This window comes from Myxocyprinus asiaticus, chromosome 16, assembly GCF_019703515.2.
Source record: "Myxocyprinus asiaticus isolate MX2 ecotype Aquarium Trade chromosome 16, UBuf_Myxa_2, whole genome shotgun sequence".
NCBI classification, from domain to species: Eukaryota; Metazoa; Chordata; class Actinopteri; order Cypriniformes; family Catostomidae; genus Myxocyprinus; species Myxocyprinus asiaticus.
Window position 1 is genome coordinate 11,117,859 of NC_059359.1, and position 19,661 is coordinate 11,137,519.

The 19,661-nt window shown below is 38.9% G+C and overlaps 1 protein-coding gene across 1 annotated transcript; it reads right to left on the reverse strand.

Annotated features, from left to right (window-relative positions):
- Positions 1-345: 345 nt before the first annotated feature.
- LOC127453774 (N-acetylglucosamine-1-phosphodiester alpha-N-acetylglucosaminidase-like) lies at positions 346-19,598 on the reverse strand. Its single transcript, XM_051720464.1, has 11 exons — positions 19,445-19,598; positions 17,850-18,332; positions 14,566-14,705; positions 12,547-12,655; positions 10,773-10,901; positions 10,435-10,637; positions 10,011-10,058; positions 8,105-8,233; positions 7,462-7,593; positions 4,615-4,696; positions 346-2,799 (listed from the first exon to the last, which is right to left on the reverse strand). Exons 1-11 carry the CDS (start codon positions 19,528-19,530, stop codon positions 2,568-2,570), a joined length of 1,773 nt encoding a protein of 590 aa, XP_051576424.1. The 5' UTR covers positions 19,531-19,598; the 3' UTR covers positions 346-2,567.
- Between the last annotated feature and the right edge of the window lie 63 nt (positions 19,599-19,661).

Genomic DNA, 19,661 nt, shown 5'->3' on the forward strand with positions numbered 1-19,661 from the left:
CACTCAACTTTCTGTTAACATGCTTGGATACAGCACTCTGTGAACAGCCAGCTTCTTTGGCAATGAATGTTTGTGGCTTACCCTCCTTGTGAAGGGTGTCAATGATTGTCTTCTGGACAACTGTCAGATCAGCAGTCTTCCCCATGATTGTGTAGCCTAGTGAACCAAACTGAGAGACCATTTTGAAGGCTCAGGAAACCTTTGCAGGTGTTTTGAGTTGATTAGCTGATTGGCATGTCACCATATTCTAATTTTTTGAGATAGTGAATTGGTGGGTTTTTGTTAAATGTGAGCCAAAATCATCACAATTAAAAGAACCAAAGACTTAAACTACTTCAGTCTGTGTGCATTGAATTTATTTAATACACGAGTTTCACAATTTGAGTTGAATTACTGAAATAAATGAACTTTTCCACGATATTCTAATTTATTGAGATGCACCTGTATAAGGCAGTACAACAAATACCTTTTGTAAATACAATCTAATTAATTATATATTTTTTTGCATTATAGTAATGAGAATTCGATTTTTTTTTTTGCATAATTTCACATCATTATAATTGGGGGGGGGGATGTGCTTTGTTTTACAGTTAAAAAAAAAAAAAAGGCAATGGTTCTAAAAATAGATTTAAGAAAAATATAATTTTGGATTTCTTTCTTTTGATTTTGGGGTAAATATGGCCAGAGTTCTTGACAAGCATTGTGAAATTCACCTTTCCACTGTTCTTTTACTTTTAAACTCTTAAAAAACAGATACAAATCTATTTTATGATGCTAAACAGGAAACAGCAGAGGAACTATGAACTCTAAAACGGTCTCGAGTAAATGTTCCTCTTCTGTAATATTTGTCTCATGTTTCAGAGCTAGAACCAGACTTCTTCTCAAATCTCAAACCAACGCCTGGATTCACTGCTTTAGAACTGAATTACAGAGCCATTCTGTGCCAAGAACTGAAAAAATTGCCTTCTTTTTGTTTTCTAAGAGCAACTGAAAAGTATCCATGCCTTGATTTTTTTTTTTATAATATGGCAGGTCTGATTTGCTAGAGACAACACACAAAACAGTTCAAAAGCACCATGATAAGACAGACAGGGGCTGGCAAGGCTTTTATGGAAACAAAAGGGCTATCGCTGGAATGAAAATAAACTGAATGACCTCTGGTGCCAAAGGGGGAAAAATCATTTGATAAAACTAGGTTTCAAAATAGCAGTTTGGCATGTTTCTGCAGGAAGATTTCACAGGAGGGTTCATAGTTCAAACCTCATCGGTTCCTATGGCAACATGTGGAACAACTGGCCTATTCTCTCAATAAAAAAAGCTCTGTGGCGATATTGCTTTTTTCTTGGTTCTCTTAACCCAAAAACCAAAATGAAAGGCTTCATTGAGGTCAGTGAAATAATTAAAATTTGAATGATGTAACGTAAGAAAACAGTTCTTATATTGCTTCCAGCTGCCATGGAACTGTGGTAGAAAACCAAACAAACATGAAGATGTGCAAAAGTCAGTCAGACTGCACAATCAGGGCACTTGGCATATGTGAACAGAGTTGGATGTGGTCTACAGACTCAGATGCACCGCAAGAAAATTATTTTCTTTATATGCATTTTTTGCCTTGTTTTCCAGCAAAAACATCTCCTTAAAGTTTACTTTCATGTTTTTATGTTATTGTTTTCTTGTTTTAAGCATCAATATAACAACATTTAGTGAGGTTTATTCTTAAAATGATAAAAAGAACAATTTGCCAATGGGAAAAAAAAATGCAGAAAAAAAAGAAACTTAATTCAAGATATATTATCCGAAAACAAATCTTATCATATTTTGCTTCTCAAATAAACTTATCTGGCAACACATTCGTTCGTTAACATTAGTTAATGCATTAGGTATCATGAACAATGAACAATATATTTTTTACAGCATTTAGTAATCTTAGTTAATGCTAGTTAATAAAAATAAAATGATTCATTTGTTAGTTCATACTGCATTAACTGATGTTAACTAATAGAACTTTTGATTTTAAAAATGTATATGTTAAAACTAATATTAACAAAGATTAAAATATGCTGTAAAAGTATTGTTCATTGTTAGTTCATGTTAACTAATGTTGTTAACTAATGTTAGCAAATGGAACCTTATTGTAAAGTGTTACCACTTATCTTGTTTTAAAGATGTTTAGATATTGATACTGGAAAACAAGTCAAAAATACTGATTAAGAAAAAAGTTTTTGCAGACTGGGGCAAAAGTGAACACACAGGCAAGCAGACAGCTGTTTGAAATCTAACACCCATCTCATTGTCCATCATTGTCAATTTAGATGGTATTAATCCCAGAAAGAAGAGGGGCTTCCAAAAGCTCAAAGGAACAAACAACCTCTTTCATTATCTTATGCTGATGTGAAAGGGGCTCTCCATACATTGCCCATTTGTCTCTGCCAGCGAGAGTCTTGAAAGTTTCCACTCAGCCTGTAGTTATTAAGGCACAAAGGCACAGCTTCTCTCTGCCCTCTGGCGGCTGGCACACAAGCAGGAACCCGTACACACATTTGCAAGAACTCTGAAACACAGTCGCGTTATGACGAGTCCTGCGATTCCGAGTCTTCTTGCTGAAAGAGGCCTTTCCCAGGCTTCGTCCTCTGCCCTCTACCTCGTTCCGCAGCCCCGTTAATCTCTCCAAGGGGCACGTAGGAGTATTCCTGCCTCTGCCTGCGCGCTTTGCATTTTCTGCACGTCTGGATAAGGTTACTGGTGAGGCTGGCCAGCAGCGACGTTGCCAGGAGAGTGCAGACAACCAGCCAGCTTTGTCTATACACACACACACACACACACACACACACACACACACACACACACACACACACATAAACAAAACACACTTAGGGTGAGGAGTTGAACTTTGACCTCTGAACACTGCTGCCCACAGCCTTCACAAAGCACTTGACTGCAACCATGGCAACATCGCACAATCCCTTACTTGCATGTGAAAGGCAGCGTGACTAATAAATTTATCTCTGCCACTCCACTGCAGTCGAGTTGTTTACCAGTACATTAGGGGCACTTGGTTCAGGCTTGTCCGAAAGCTCGTTTTGCTAAACACGGGTCTGGAATATGTCAGAGTGAATTTCCAAGGCAATAATCAAGTTGCTCAAACTAGATAAGGGACGGTATAAATGGCAAGCTGTTTGAGCTAACAGATTGTTTTTCCATATAAGCAGAGCCCTCGGTAAACTCTATCACTATGGAGGTTATGGCATTGAACATATTGACAGAGAAGACATCGGGTGATATTATGGTGTGTGGGTTTATGTATTTAATATGGGGTTTGGAGTTGTGGTCAACCGATATGGGTTTATTAATGGCCGATGCAGATAACAATTTCTTCCATGGAGGATGGCAGATCGCTGATATACTGTCAATATATTATTAGGTAAACAATTTGAATTTAATGATGAAAATGAGACATAAAATTGCTAAAATTACATTAAAGGGATAGTTCACCCAAAAATGAAAATGATCTCATCATTTTCTCACCCTCATGTCATCCCAGATGTGTATAGCTTTCATTCTTCACAACACAAATGAAGATTTTTAGAAGAATATCTCAGCTCTGTAAGTCCTCACAATACAGGTGAATGGTGGCCAGAAATCTGAAGGTCCAGAAAGCAGATAAAAGTAATCCATAAGACTCCAGTGGTTAAATCTATATCTTCAAAAGCAATATGATACAATCAATCTCCACTTTCACATCTGAAAGTCACATGTGGCGCCTGTTTAGCTTCACTTTCAAATCTGAAAGTGAAAGTGGAGATTTATAGTAAAAAAGGACTTAAATATTGATGTGTTTCTTACCCACACTTATCATACTGCTTTTGAAGACATGGAATTAACCATGGATAACTTGGTATGGATTACTTTTATGCTGCTTTTATCTTTATTGTGAGGATCTACAGAACTGAGATATTCTTCTTAAAATCTTTGTTTGTGTTCAGCAGAAGACAGAAAGTCATACACATCTGGGATGACATGAGGGTGAGTTTATTACCGCTTTAAGCTGAAGTGTGTGATTTTTTTCAATGCTAAAATATAGTTAATAAGCAGAGATAACTAGAAGTAAACTTTTATTAGGATTTCTCTAAAAGTGCAAATGTTGCACTGTGGTGCGATTAAAAACATTGCTATGTTTGTTTGAGCATCACGAACAGCCCAACATGGCAACATTGGCTCGATCAAAGGCAGCAGTTTGGGGTGGGACAGCCTGTTTAGAACCAATGGAAAAGAGAGGGAAATGTTTGGGAAACATTTAAAAACAATAATTATTTCTGCAATTCAGTTTGATGAAGGATAGTGGTGCAGATTTTACACACTTCAGCTTCAAAGTACATAAAATTGCTGAAATTAAACAGTTCACACAATATTTACTCAAACTCACTAAACTATTCCATAAAGAGAAGATGTCCATAATTAGAAAGCTTATTGAAGTGCATATTGAATTAACAAGGCTGTCTGTTGTTACCACTTCAATTCTAAATGGAAAATAATGATAATCTCAAAATTGCCAAATATTGACTGATTTATTGGCCTGATCAATATATTGGTCTACCACTTTTTTGAAGCACTTACTCAGATAAATAAGGTCTGGTTGTGCGAGTCTCTTCCTCTTTTCTCCATTCTCTCCACATTTCGGTAACCAGACAGTGATCAGCTGAAGCATTGAGAAAAAAAAAAAAAAAAAAAAATTAATACATTCAAATGTAAGCTTAAAACAACGTTTTGTTTTAGTTGGTGAATCAGCACTGGGTGCATTTCATCACTGCAGACCTAAAATCAGCGAAAAAGTATAAAGTATGTAAAATGAATAACGTATGTAAAGCCTCTAAAGTATTAATTCACAATGAAAACTAAATTTAAGCCTCCAAGTGTCGGAATATATACTAGAAGGCAGAAAGCCATTCACATGCTCAGCAGACGGGCTGTTTCTAAACTCCAGAGCACAGGGGGGTTTATGGTTTATTATTTCTCTGCAGGGTAGACTGAAAATGTCTCTTCATCTAATGTTAAATGAAAAAGGGCAAAAAAAGAAAATTGGCATAGAGAGAGCTCACATTTTTTTCTCGTCTGGATACAAACAGCCAGGGTCGGACTGGGAAGAGAAATCAGCCCTGGATTTGAAATAAAAACGGGCCCAGTTTCGTGGCCAGCCCACTGGGAAAAGTCACGGTTCTCCCTATGGCCAGTCCGCCCCGACAAACGGCCTCTCTGTCCTGGAGGTCATAGTCAATATGAGGGCAGCAGCTTAGTTTATCACAGTGTTTGTGTGTAAATTTGAGTAGAGAGTTTGCAATCATGTGACTATGCATAAGCTGAGTGAGTGAGTGAGTGGTGGACAGAGAGATAGACAGGGAAAATAATATGAGGTTGGTAACGTGGCAATGTGAAAACTTTTCCAGCCAATCACAGCTCGGGAAAAGCAGTACAGACTAAGTCCAGAGTTCTCAAAGTGAGAAATGGAGACCAAATGAGAGAACATGTTTAAGTCAACTTGCATGCCATGCTATGCAGCAGTAATTCCCAACACACCCACCCTATATATCCCTATACACACCTTTGAACGCCACATGAAAAGCACTTGCAGACAAAAAGACTAATTTTGCTTTTTGTTGACAGTTAAGACTTGGCGTACTTCAGTGGTAATAAAAATGCACCTTACTTAGGCTGAAAAATACTTAATTTCTGTCAAAAGTTCCATCTAGGCTTGTTTTGTACAACAAATAGCAGTAAGAGCTCCTTTCGCCATCACAATTTATCACTGACACTGAATCACGTCTGCCGTGTGTTTGTGGTGTCCGTCAGTGTAATGACTCCGGGCGGACACATCACAAAGTTTCTGCTCTTCAAACCAGTGTTTATGCTGGTTTATGCTGTATTAACTGTAAATGAGTTAATTGCAATTAAAAAAAAATGTAAGTGTTAAACTTTTAATTAATCGCTTGCCTTAACGTGTTAATTTTAACAGCATTTTTTGATAGATAGATATACACTATATTGCCAAAAGTATTCGCTCATCTGCCTTTAGACACATATGAACTTAAGTGACATCCCATTCTTAATCCATAGGGTTTAATATGATGTCGGCCCACCCTTTGCAGCTATAACTGCTTCAACTCTTCTGGGAAGGCTTTCCACAAGGTTTAGGAGTGTGTTTATGGGAATTTTTGACCATTCTTCCAGAAGCGCATTTGTGAGGTCAGACACTGATGTTGGACGAGAAGGCCTGGCTCGCAGTCTTCGCTCTAATTCATCCCAAAGGTGCTCTATCGGGTTGAGGTCAGGACTCTGTGCAGGCCAGTCAGGTTCTTCCACACCAAACTCGCTCATCCATGTCTTTATGGACCTTGCTTTGTGCACTGGTGCGCAGTCATGTTGGAACAGGAAGGGGCCATCCCCAAACTGTTCCCACAAAGTTGGGAGCATGGAATTGTCCAAAATCTCTTGGTATGCTGAAGCATTCAGAGTTCCTTTCACTGGAACTAAGGGGCCAAGCCCAGCTCCTGAAAAACAACCCCACACCATAATCCCCCCTCCACCAAACTTCACAGTTGGCACAATGCAGTCAGACAAGTACCGTTCTCCTGGCAACTGCCAAACCCAGACTTGTCCATCAGATTGCCAGATGGAGAAGCGTGATTCGTCACTCCAGAGAACGCGTCTCCACTGCTCTAGAGTCCAGTGGCGGCGTGCTTTACACCACTGCATCCGACACTTTGCATTGCACTTGGTGATGTATGGCTTGGATGCAGCTGCTCGGCCATGGAAACCCATTCCATGAAGCTCTCTAAGCACTGTTCTTGAGCTAATCTGAAGGCCACATGAACTTTGGAGGTCTGTAGCGATTGACTCTGCAGAAAGTTGGCGCACTATGCGCCTCAGCATCCGCTGACCCCGCTCTGTCATTTTACGTGGCCTACCACTTCGTGGCCGAGTTGCTGTCATTCCCAATCACTTACACTTTGTTATAATACCACTGACAGTTGACTGTGGAATATTTAGTAGCGAGGAAATTTCATGACTGGACTTGTTGCACAGGTGGCATCCTATCACAGTACCACGCTGGAATTCACTGAGCTCCTGAGAGCGGCCCATTCTTTCACAAATGTTTGTAGAAGCAGTCTGCATGCCTAGGTGCTTCATTTTATACACCTGTGGCCATGGAAGTGATTGGAACACCTGAATTCAATTATTTGGATGGGTGAGCGAATACTTTTGGCAATATAGTGTATATATGGATGGATAGATAGTTAGATAGATGGAGAGAGAGAGAGGGAGAGAGAGAGAGAGAGAATGATCATGAAGAGTGCTGATGGCCAAAACTATGTGCTGAGGATGTGTGAAGACTAAACTGGTATAGAGACGTCACAGGGAATTTATTGTTTGCATGTCGTGTGAGTGTTAATGGGGGCTGTGCCGTACCTTTGTGCAGGCTGATGTTTCTCACTTCCTGAAATGTGGCGTTGCAGTTTCCAGTGACAGTGTCACACAGGCACATGTCATGGCACTGGCATAACTGCTCGCAGTTCAGCCCGTAGAAACCAATGGGGCACTCTGGGGCAGACAGAGAAACAGAGGCCTGTTAAAACATTATGCTTTTCCAAGAGAATGCAGGGATTCATATGCACCGTTCAAAAACCAAGAAGGCTGCTTACACAGGCAGAATCACGTTGTGATTACTCAAAGGCTGTTCCAAACAATAGGCAGTAAAATTATGCTGCCTTATAAGATACCCGATTTGGTATGGGATGCTGGCTTAGAAGGTAGCAGGCTATGTCGATTTTTGACAGCTGACTTGGTTTTGGAACAAAGCTTCAGTGTCCTTGATGAATTATTTTGATTCCCATATATTATTAGCCATTAAAAAATACAAAAAATTCGGGCATCTCCTAAACCTGGATATTCTACAATTTTGCAATAGCGTTCAAAACCCAGAATGCATTCACAAGATTCTCAGGAGACTTCTCAGGAGTTATTATTTGTCTCAGGAGTTATTTGTTGTCAGGGGTCCAGTGTGCATCACATGTGCATGTGTTTAAATATCTAAACTGATTGGGCTACATACCTTGCTCACAGGAATCTCCACGGAAACCAGCAGGACAGATGCAGTGTCCATGAACAGGATCACATAAACCTCCGTTTGTGCATGTGCATGTTTGATTGCAGCCATCACCATAGAAACCTGCTGCACATTCTGTAATAATACAGACAGATGTTACTGACTGTGGGAATATAAAGGGAGTTCATGTGAACATATTGATCGAAGTTTAAAACATTTTTTTAATTACAGTTGAAGACAGTTGTTTACATACACCTTAGCCAAATACATTTAAACTCAGTTTTTCACATGTTTTCTCTCCATAGAAAACATTCCCTGTCTTAGGTCAGTTAGGATCACTACTTTATTTTAAGAATGTGAAATGTCAGAATAATAGTAGAGAGAATTATTTATTTCAGCTTTTATTTCTTTCATCACATTCCCAGTGGGTCACAAATTTACATACACTTTGTTAGTATTTGCTAGCATTGCATTTAAATAGTTTAACTTGGGTCAAATGTTTTGGGTAGCCTTCCACAAGCTTCTCACAATAATTTGCTGGAATTTTGGCCCATTCCTCCAGACAGAACTTGTGTAACTGAGTCAGGTTTGTAGGCCTCCTTGCTCGCACACGCTTTTTCAGTTCTGCCCACAAATGTTCCATCGGATTGAGGTCAGGGCTTTGTGATGGCCACTCCAATACCTTGACTTTGTTGTCCTTAAGCCATTTTGCCACAACTTTGGAGGTATGCTTGGAGCCATTGTCCATTTGGAAGACCCATTTGCAACCGAGCTTTAACTTCCTGGCTGATGTCTTGAGATGTTGCTTCAATATATCCACATCATTTTCCTTCCTCATGATGCCATACATTTTGTGAAGTGCACCAGTTCCTCCTGCAACAAAGCACCCCCACAACATGATGCTGCCACCCCCATACTTTACGGTTGGGATGGTGTTCTTCAGCTTGCAAGCCTCACCCTTTTTCCTCCAAACATAATGATGGTCATTATGGCCAAACAGTTACATTTTTGTTTCATTAGACCAGAGGACATTTCTCCAAAAAGTAAGATCTTTGTCCCCATGTGCACTTGCAAACTGTAGTCTGGCTTTACTGTGGATATAGATACTTGTCTACCTGTTTCCTCCAGCATTTTCACAAAGTCCTTTGCTGTTGTTCTGGGATTGATTTGCACTTTTCGCACCAAATTACATTCATCTCTAGGAGACAGAATACGTCTCCTTCCTGAGCAGTATGATGGCTGCGTGGTCCCATGGTGTTTATCCTTGCAAACTATTGTTTGTACAGATGAACGTAGTACCTTCAGGCATTTGGAAATTGCTCCCAAGGATGAACCAGACTTGTGGAGGTCCACAATTTTTTTTTCTGAGGTCTTGGCTAATTTCTTTTCATTTTCCCATGATGTCAAGCAAAGAGGCCTTGAGTTTGAAGGTAGGCCTTAAACTACATCCACAGGTACACCTCCAATTCAGTACACCTCCTATCAGAAGCTAATTGTCTAAAGTCTTGACATCATTTTCTGGAATTTTCCAAACTGCTTAAAGGCACAGTTAATTTAGTGTATGTAAGCTTCTGACCCACTGGAATTGTGATATAGTCAATTAAAAGTGAAACAATCTGTCTGTAAACAATTGTTGGAAAAATTACTCATGTCATGCACAAACTAGATGTCCTAAACGACTTGCCAAAACTATAGTTTGCCAATATTAAATCTGTGGAGTGGTTAAAAAATAAGTTTTAATGACTTCAACCTAAGCGTACGTAAACTTATGACTTCAATTGTATCATTGCTAACAAACAATATTTCGCAAGCTTTAATGATAACACAACTATTTATGTAATGATCTCCCAGTACCAGAGCCAGTCAGAGCTTTATTTGATAAATCCAAATCAGTGTGAAAAGCTGCATTTACCCCGGCTACAGTTTACACCCATCCATCCAGCATCACATGCACACCCATCTGTTTAGAGAGAGAGAGAGGGATAAGAAAGAGAACGACAAAGAATGGGAGATAAGTGCTTATCCAAAAAAAAACACACAAAAAAAAAACAGAATACATATTACCTTCAGTGCAAGAAAATTTGCCCTGTTACATGAACCTGACAAACCACAGAGCAAATAGAAATCCCTCTTACTTTAGCACAATAATATGCATTTAATGCCTGATTTTTTGACCAGGGACCCCTAAGGGTATGAGAAGGTACTGCAGGGATTAAATGGAGAAGAATTTCTTTCACACGGACTGAAAGAAATACACACAGACACCAAACCTGGCCTCTTATGTGTTGATGATATTAGAGTCAAAGTGAAATAGAGAGCGGCAGATAATGTCTTACTTTCAGTACAGATGCCATGCTCTCCGCATTCAGGGGGCTGGCATGTGAGATTGGCACATCCTGGTCCCCTCCAGCCCTGCTGGCACACACACTGGCCATCCACGCAGCGCCCATGCCCGCTGCAGTCTTCCGGCTGGCAAAGCCTTTCGTGAACACACAGCACAGTAGATACGGCCCGCGGGCAGCGCCACATGGGATCTTGGCTGGAATTTTGTTAAAAATGGTTTTGATTCTTTTCCATTTTTTAAAATGCAATGAATTTAAACTTAGCCCACTGAATAATATGATGTTGTTTGTGATATTTTTTTGCACATGTGTATACACAAGCATTTGCACACCAGTGATCTGAAGGGTAACTAGCCAGAGATCCATTGAGGATATAGGTGGCCGAGCCACCTCCATCCAGATTGATAGCGTTGATGACTCCCTGTTCTTTCAGAAACTTGGCCACTTGCCTGAGGTTCATTCTGCAAAGACAGTAGTTTACTAAGAACTTTTAGACAATAAACAAAAAAAAAAGGCTTTACAGTATGTTTTTTTAAAGGGAATATACCATAAAAATCTGTTTTTTTTTGCGCTTTAAATTTTTTATTTTGAAGTACCATGTAGAGTTATGCTAATATTGACAATGCAAAGCTCCCTCCCCAGTCCAACCAGACCATTAATTGAAACAAAGCAGCAAAAAAGGGTAATTCAGAAATTTTGATGTCTAACAATGTGAGCACACTAACATATGGACGTTTTGATTCCGGGCGTATTTTTTCCCATTCATTTTTTCTTTTGGGATTTCATAAAATCATTCGTAAAAGAGTTCTAAGCCATGAACCAAACCAACCAGCTCCGAGGTGAATCACAACAGTACAAAAGTTTATTTGAAGCCAAAATTATTTGAAAATCGTACAAAAGTCAAAAGGTACAAGACTGTACTTTACGTCTATCATGATGAAATGAAACACAACCCATGTAATCAACTTAAAAAGGATGGAAAAATAAAAAACTATTGATTTAAAGTTATTGATTATAGGCATATATATACACAGCACACACACATATATATATATATATATATATATATATAAATAATACTGTACATATATTGTGTGTATACACCGATCAGCCACAACATTAAAACCACCTGCCTAATATTGTGTAGGTCCCCCTCGTGCCGCCAAAAAAGTGCCAAGAATAATGCTATTCTTCTCACCACAATTGTACAGAGCGGTTATCTGAGTTACCATAGACTTTGTCAGTTCGAACCAGTCTGACCATTCTCTGTTGACCTCTCTCATCAACAAGGAATTTCCATCTGCAGAACTGCCGATCACTGGATGTTTTTTGTTTTTGGCACCGTTCTGAGTAAACTCTAGAGACTGTTGTGTGTGAAAATCCCAGGAGATTACAGAAATACTCAAACCAGCCCATCTGGCACCAACAATCATGCCACGGTACAAATGGAGTCATTGTCTCCATTTTTTCCCCATTCTGATGGTTGATGTGAACATTAACTGAAGCTCCTGACCCGTATTTGTATGATTTTATGCACTGCACTGCTGCCACATAATTGGCTGAATAGATATTCGCATGGATGATTTTTGGTACCAGACGGGCTGGTTTGAGTATTTCAACAATACAATTGTGGTGAGAAGAATAGCATCTCAGAAAGCTATTCTGAGATGCGGGTTGGCGCTGTTTTGACGGCATGAGGGCGACCTACACAATATTAGGCAGGTGGTTTTAATGTTGTGGCTGATCGGTGTGTATATATATATATATATATATATATGCAAGGAATAATTGACTTTGGCCCATTGAATTATTGAAAAATAATGCACACCTGAGGTGGTAATGCGGTCACACAATTATGACATTTATGTTTTTGGTGCAACAAACCTTGACTAACATTAGAAATGGACTTCAGGGGGAAAAAAATAACACTAAATGTTTTAATGAATCTGATGTTTTTGCATTGTCTTGTGAGTAATAAATCTTGCAAAGGCTCGTTCTGGTTTATTGACTGCTTTAGAAAGCACACACAGCCTATGAGGGTGAGGAAATCAATGTTTACAGTGATAAAACAGCTGAAATCAGCTCAGGTTCAATGTCCATTCTCACCCTCTGATCTTTGTCTGACCATCGACATGAAAGAGGATGAGTCTTCCCTCTGCATCATGGCCCACCGCAGTACGGGCAGACAACACGTCCACAAAAGACTGGAATGTTCCTGTAAAAGATTAAAGGCCTATTAAATCTTATACTGTATTTGAATCTTTGTAGGAAGTGATCACAAGAATTCTAATATAAGTAGTAAACAATGTGCTGCTCCATTCAAAAATAGTGGCATTCGTAAATAAATTCAGGCACCAAGTAGCATCTGAACTACTGTTGAAAATTTGCACAGCTGATTCTGATCTAGATTTTGGAGTCAAACACTTTGGGAAGCCAGATAAACAGACTAATTACAGTGTATCCGGAAAGTATTCACAGCGCTTCACTTTTTCCATATTTTGTTATGTTACAGCCTTATTCCAAAATGGATTAAATTCATTATTTTCCTCAAAATTCTACAAACAACAAACCATAATGACAACGTGAAAGTTTGTTTGAAATCTTTGCAAATTTATAAAAAAATAAATAAAATAAAATCACATGAACATAAGTATTCACAGCCTTTGCTCAATACTTTGTTAAAGCACATTTGGCACCAATTACAGCCTCAATTCTTTTTGAGTATGATGCTACAAGCTTGGCACACCTATTTTTGGGCAGTTTCTCCCATTCTTCTTTGCAGGACCTCTCAAGCTCCATCAGGTTGGATGGGGAGCGTCGGTGCACAGCCATTTTCAGATCTCTCCAGAGATGTTCAATCGGGTTCAAGTCTGGGCTCTGGCTGGGCCACTCAAGGACATTCACAGAGTTGTCCCGGAGCCACTCCTTTGTTATCTTGGCTGTGTGCTTAGGTTCATCTTCCAACAGGACAACGACCCTTCACCCCAGTCTGAGGTCCAGAGCGCTCTGGAGCAGGTTTTCATCAAGGATGTGTCTATACATTGCTGCATTCATCTTTCCCTCGATCCTGACTAGTCTCCTAGTTCCTGCCGCTGAAAAACATCCCCACAGCATGATGCTGCCACCACTATGCTTCACTGTAGGGATGGTATTGGCCAGGTGATGAGCGGTGCCTGGTTTCCTCCAGACATGACGCTTGCCATTCAGGCCAAAGAGTTCAATCTTTGTTTCATCAGACCAGAGAATTTTGTTTCTCATGGTCAGAGAGTCCTTCAGGTGCCTTTTGGCAAACTCCAGGCGGGCTATCATGTGCCTTTTACTGAGGAGTGGCTTCCGTCTGGCCACTCTACCATACAGGCCTGATTGGTGGAGTGCTGCAGAGATGGTTGTTCTTCTGGAAGGTTCTCCCCTCTCCACAGAGAAACGCTGGAGCTCTGTCAGAGTGACCATCGGGTTCTTGGTCACCTCCCCGACTAAGGCCCTTCTCCCCCGATCGCTCAGTTTGGCTGGGCGGCCAGCTCTAGGAAGAGTCCTGGTGGTTCCAAACTTCTTCCGTTTATGGATGGAGGCCACTGTGCTCATTGGGACCTTCAGTGCTGCAGAAATATTTCTGTACCCTTCCCCAAATCCGTGCCTCGATACAATCCTGTCTCAGAGGTCTACAGCCAATTCCTTGGACTTCATGGCTTGGTTTGTGCTCTGACATGAATTATTAACTGTGAGACCTTATATAGACAGGTATGTGCCTTTCCAAATCATATGCAATCAACTGAATTTACCACAGGTGGACTCCAATCAAGTTGTAGAAACTTCTCAAGGATGATCAGTGGAAACAGGATGCACCTGAGCTCAATTTTGAGTGTCATGGCAAAGGCTGTGAATACTTATGTACATGTGATTTTTTTTCTTTTTTCTTTTTAATAAATTTGCAAAGATTTCAAACAAACTCCTTTCACGTTGTCATTATGGGGTATTGTTTGTAGAATTTTGAGGAAAATAATTAATTTAATCAATTTTGGAATAAGGCTGTAACATAACAAAATGTGGAAAAAGTGAAGCGCTGTGAATACTTTCAGGATGCACTGTATATGGTAACACTGCAGACAGGTTCTTGTCTAATCTTACCTGTCTCCTGTGTTTTATCACACTCTGCCTGTATGCTCTCATTGATGTAGATCTCACCGGCTCTCAGTAGCCACACCACCCCACTGATCAACTGCACGAAAGGGTTTACCTGATCCAGGACGTCATCCTCAGACAAATAACTACAAACATAGAGGAAAATAAAAGTGAGAAAAAAGGACAGAGGGACAGAGCAAGAGAAAAAAGATGGATACAAAATGGGAATGCAGCACAGTGGTTAAAGGTCTGAGCTGCTAACTCAAAGGTTTTAGGTTCAGACCCCACTGATTCAGGAACTTTCACCATTCTGCCCTTTATCAAGACACTTAAAAACCCCATGAACTGATTTAACGAGAGCGGTTTTCTTTCCTGTGTTGTCGTATTTCATATTAAAACAGGAATTGGGGTGGGAAAAATCAAAGAGCTTGTCCTTTTTAAAATAGCCAATAGCATTTAGTTTATGTCACATGCTGGCAAAATCACACTCAACAGATTGTACCATAGACGTAAGCAATATAAACACTTTCAAAATCAATAAATTCCAGCCACTTTGCAACCATTTGATAGTTAGGAAAGGAAATAAAGTGCGAGTGTTAGCACAACCATGATTAACTATGATTTAGCTACATGCTATTAATAACTGGAAGGAGATGGCAGACTTTTTGAGGAGGGGACGTTCTCATTCAAAAAGCATTTCATTAGACAAAAATTTGTATACGCCCATGCATGCAGGATGAGCCATCAATATTATTGGCCCCTTTTACTGGAGAGAAAAATACATTTTATCTGAGTTTATCTGCTAAAAGTTAACTTTGTTAACTAGAAGTACACACTAGCATATAGACAGCCTCAAAGCTAACAGAAATGGACTAAAGGCGACAAAATCTCAATTAAAATTTCATAGGGTATTTAACCCAAAGTTCCGGGGGTGGATCCAGGATATTGGATAAAAGTGTAAGCTAAATGACAAATAGTAATAAGAAATTAGCAATTAATAAGAGGATTGATAAGGATTATCAGTTCCAGTAAAGCTACATGTACGTTATCTCTTGTTATGCTTGTGTGGATGGGCGAATCGATCCTAAAGTATCTATACTTCTGATACTGGTGTTGTTTTGAGCGGATCGATCCTCACATAAAAATATCAACACTAAAAGATTTTTGCTAAATTAGTGAATATTTATTTACCATGAAATCTATTGCATTTTGTAAGATATATATAGATATATATATATATATATATATATATATATATATATATATATATACATATATATATATATACAAATTTTACTATAGAAGCAAATAATTGCATATAATTGGATGTTTCTCTTTCCGCTCATCTTAATGTGCAGAAATGCTTAAAGCCACAAATATTCGCAGACAGCGCAGTCACAGCGATATTTTAAATTGTTTTATGTTTATGTTAGATGATCTGATAAAAAGGGATTGTTATCTCCATTCATTTATAACTAGATATTTCCTTCCTTAGCCTCATGTGATCCCACGTTCACATGCATGGATATTGTATTTTGGCTTCACTATATGCAACGCATAATTTAAATTAATTTAAACCAACTGATCTCAGTTCAGGAGACTCTGTGTTGTTAGTAAAGGGTTAAACTTCTGACATATGTCATGTGACAAAACAACATGGCACCAATCACAGCGGATTTGTCTTTGGGAGAAATGCCAAAAAAACTACATCTGGTAAGAAACCTAATTAAGTTTTTACATTTGAAACCTGTTTGAGTCAAAACATTAGAGTCTCTAGTTTCAACCTATATGCCATTTTTTTAATTTGAGCGATTTATCGCAAAATGCCACACTGTGCAATCAGTACATAGATTCATAATTTATCATGTATAATTTTAATTTAACATGGTTGGCAGTGATTAGACAATGCTGGCCATTACTGTGAATCTGAATTAATTATGCTCATTTCTCATGTAATGTCTGTAACGTCTCAAAAACATGAATAACCAACACTCCTCGAAACATAAACAATTTGATGATGAAAAAAAAAAAACCTGACTTTCTATAACTTGGTATTATTTAAAATTATACAACTTAGTCCTGCAACATATGTTGTCAAATTTTTAGGAAAACTATTTGCTCTAGATTTTTTTTTTTTTTTTTGCATGTTTAGTAGGTGCTTAAAGTTAAACCCAGGCAAAATGACTTATTTCATCATCAGAGAGAGAGAAAGGAAAAAAAAAAAAAACGGTATCTGACAATATTTGTTAGTAATTGGTAATGAAAAAAATGGTATCGGCTATCCCTAATGTACACCATGTTATACTTCACTGACAACAATTCTGTTGTTTTAAATATCCTAAGACTGCCAGGTGAATGTCCAAACAGGCTATGTAAACATCTTTATATAACAACAGAACATTCCGGTTAAAAGCCCATTCCGTCATAATGAATGACTAACCAAGACACCTTGCGTACACAAAGTTCCAAAGTACTGCCTATTATTAAGAGCACTGATATGTTATGCAACATTGCAATGCTTTCATAAGGTTTTTATTTTGAGAAACAGATGTTCTAGGGGCTCTGCGTTCCCACGGCTTCCCTCCAAATTCTGCACCCATATTTTAGTTGAGGTTTTCTTATAGCTGCTACAGAACACTGCAGAAAAGGAAACAGCTATGGAATTTTTGGACTGTGATGATAAAGTTTGCTCACTTAGAGAGTGAGGCAGTGTTTTGTTATAACACTCTTTTATAACAGTTCTTCTGTGGGACTGAAGTGTTTATAATTTATTGTGTCCTCTCTGTGAGCACAAAAAAAAAATATATATATATATATATATATATATATATATATATATATATATATATATATATATATATACACTGTAATGTTTATGCATGTATATTAAGATAACATTAATAAAAAGTCCCAGGGAGTGCTAACATGTTCCTCCGGCTACGTTCAGAACAGTATACTAACATACTACTCTTACTATTTCTACCGTATCTATATTCAGCTCTGAGAGACTCATTTTGGCAGCTTAGTTTCCTTAAATAAATTGGGTGGACAGGGACTTTGCAGTGTGAATGTTAGAATAGGTCTATCAAGGTTGAGTGCGTACAGATAAAAAAAAGTGCATTTTATACACATAAACAGGTCAAAAGTTCACCAGCACAGAGTTGGGAAAGACTAAATCAAATTTCAATTGTTGCTTGGCTCTGTGGACAAAAACAAACCCTGTGGTAATGCAAAACATCACGAAGCCCAGAGGAAAGACTGCAGGGTGAGACCGCAGACTGTAAGCTTACCCAAACACTAGTGTCCCATCTTTTCTGATGCCAAACTGTGCATTCTGTATTCCTCCACTGTTCCTCACCAGTTTTCCATCACTCACAACATTCCCTAAACACTGTCCGGTTATTGTGTTAAAGTAACCTCCATTCTGAGCAACTAGGCACTTTCTAGTTTTAGCAGTGAGCTCCACAAGCTTCCTGTAATTCTGCTCGCACCCTCCAGGGGTCCCTGGCTCCAGGACGGACACAGTTCTCAGTGGGTCGTGGACCACGGTGATGTGGCCACTCACCCATTTCTGAAAGCCAGAGTCATCACTGATGTCGGAGATAAATATTTTGGACTCAACCACAGGAGAATTAGAGTGCCTGCTTGCTGCCCAGTTTTCATGAGTAACATTGCCATTGGAGATGGGCTGACAGTCCCTCACATGGCGGTGAGAATGCGAAGGGCCATGGGATTTGGTGTAGGGCAACAAGAGGTCATCATCCAAAGAATGTCTGTCAAGAAAATGAATGAACTTGATGAAATTGTATTAATAAAAGCAAATTATGTGTGTTAAGCTTGTTAGTTAATTTAGAGCATGTGTGAAATTGATTCAGAAAGGGGAATCAACTAGTTCTACATCTGTCCACAGTAGCATGGGGATGTGGTTCATTATTCTGAAACATAAGCACATTTTAATGTGTTAATATCCCTTAATACATCTACACCTACTGTTTTGCATTTTTTTCCTCAGTCTTAACTGAAGGAATTCTTATATGAAATTGAAGAGCAGAGCAGCAGATGTTTACTTTGATATGCTTGGTCGTGCAATCCTTATGAAAACATGGGTTCAGGATGTGGCTGCTGGGTTATCCTCTTACACCATGCAAATGCAAGATGCAAATTAGTTGTAGATTTAGCTGGAGTGAAGCCTAATGAAAAGCTAATTAAGATAAACTAATAAACCTTTTAAAAGAATAACAGCATAAGGGACTTCATTTTAATGGAACCCTTCAGACACATGTTGAAAAAAGTAAAATCTATAACTTATTCCATTCAAAGTAGAGTATTCGTAGAGCATTCACAGCATGTCACATGGGGATGCTGTCATTAAAGTTGCTGTTAGCGATTTTTGCACTGGAATTAAAAAAAATATATAATTCAAGTTTCCAAACAGGTTTCCCAACACTCCTCACGTCTCCCATTGGTCGGCCAAACAAGTAGTCCCGCCTAAGACTCACACCATTGGCAGAGTGCCGTCTCCAAATGATCTGATTGGCTACTTACGCGCGGGCCGCGGTCAGATTCTTTTTACTGTTTACGGATCCGAGAACTGTCAAAGGACTTTCAGAGTGTGATTATTCAGCATCATTTCTTTTAAAGAAGCAACCTTTTTTGTACTGTATTAAGGCAACGATTGAGATGATTGACATGGAGCTGCAAACCCTCTTTACAGTCTTCATACTTTTAGAATCAAGACTAATTGAAAAAATTCTAAATCTATGAACCAACCAGCTGATAAATAGGTATACATACGTTTACAGGCATTAGCAAACATGATACCACTTGATACCACTGCTCAACACAGTTATTAAAGATAGCTGCACTAAAAAATAAATGCGCTTACCGTATGTCTTCGCACTGAGACAAACATACGCCTAGGCATATCAGAAACAAAGAAATCCGATCGAAATTCACGGGCGATGTTGCCATAAGATATATGTATACAACGTAAAATAAGGTGCTGTTAGCTTCTTTCTGTTCACTTGAATGGAAGAACTTCCTACTGTGCTAGTCACATGATTATATGACCCGTGAATCACACGGTCACACCAGCTGCTTAT

Coding starts and splice junctions, on each gene's coding strand:
- LOC127453774 (XM_051720464.1), bottom strand. CDS start 19,530: ATGGCAACATCGCCCGTGAATTTCGATCGGATTTCTTTGTTTCTGATA. Junction 7,594..8,104: donor TGGAGATTCCTGTGAGCAAG/GTATGTAGCCCA, acceptor TGTCTGCCCCAG/AGTGCCCCATTGGTTTCTAC. Junction 2,800..4,614: donor ACCAGACCTTATTTATCTGA/GTAAGTGCTTCA, acceptor GTGTGTGTATAG/ACAAAGCTGGCTGGTTGTCT.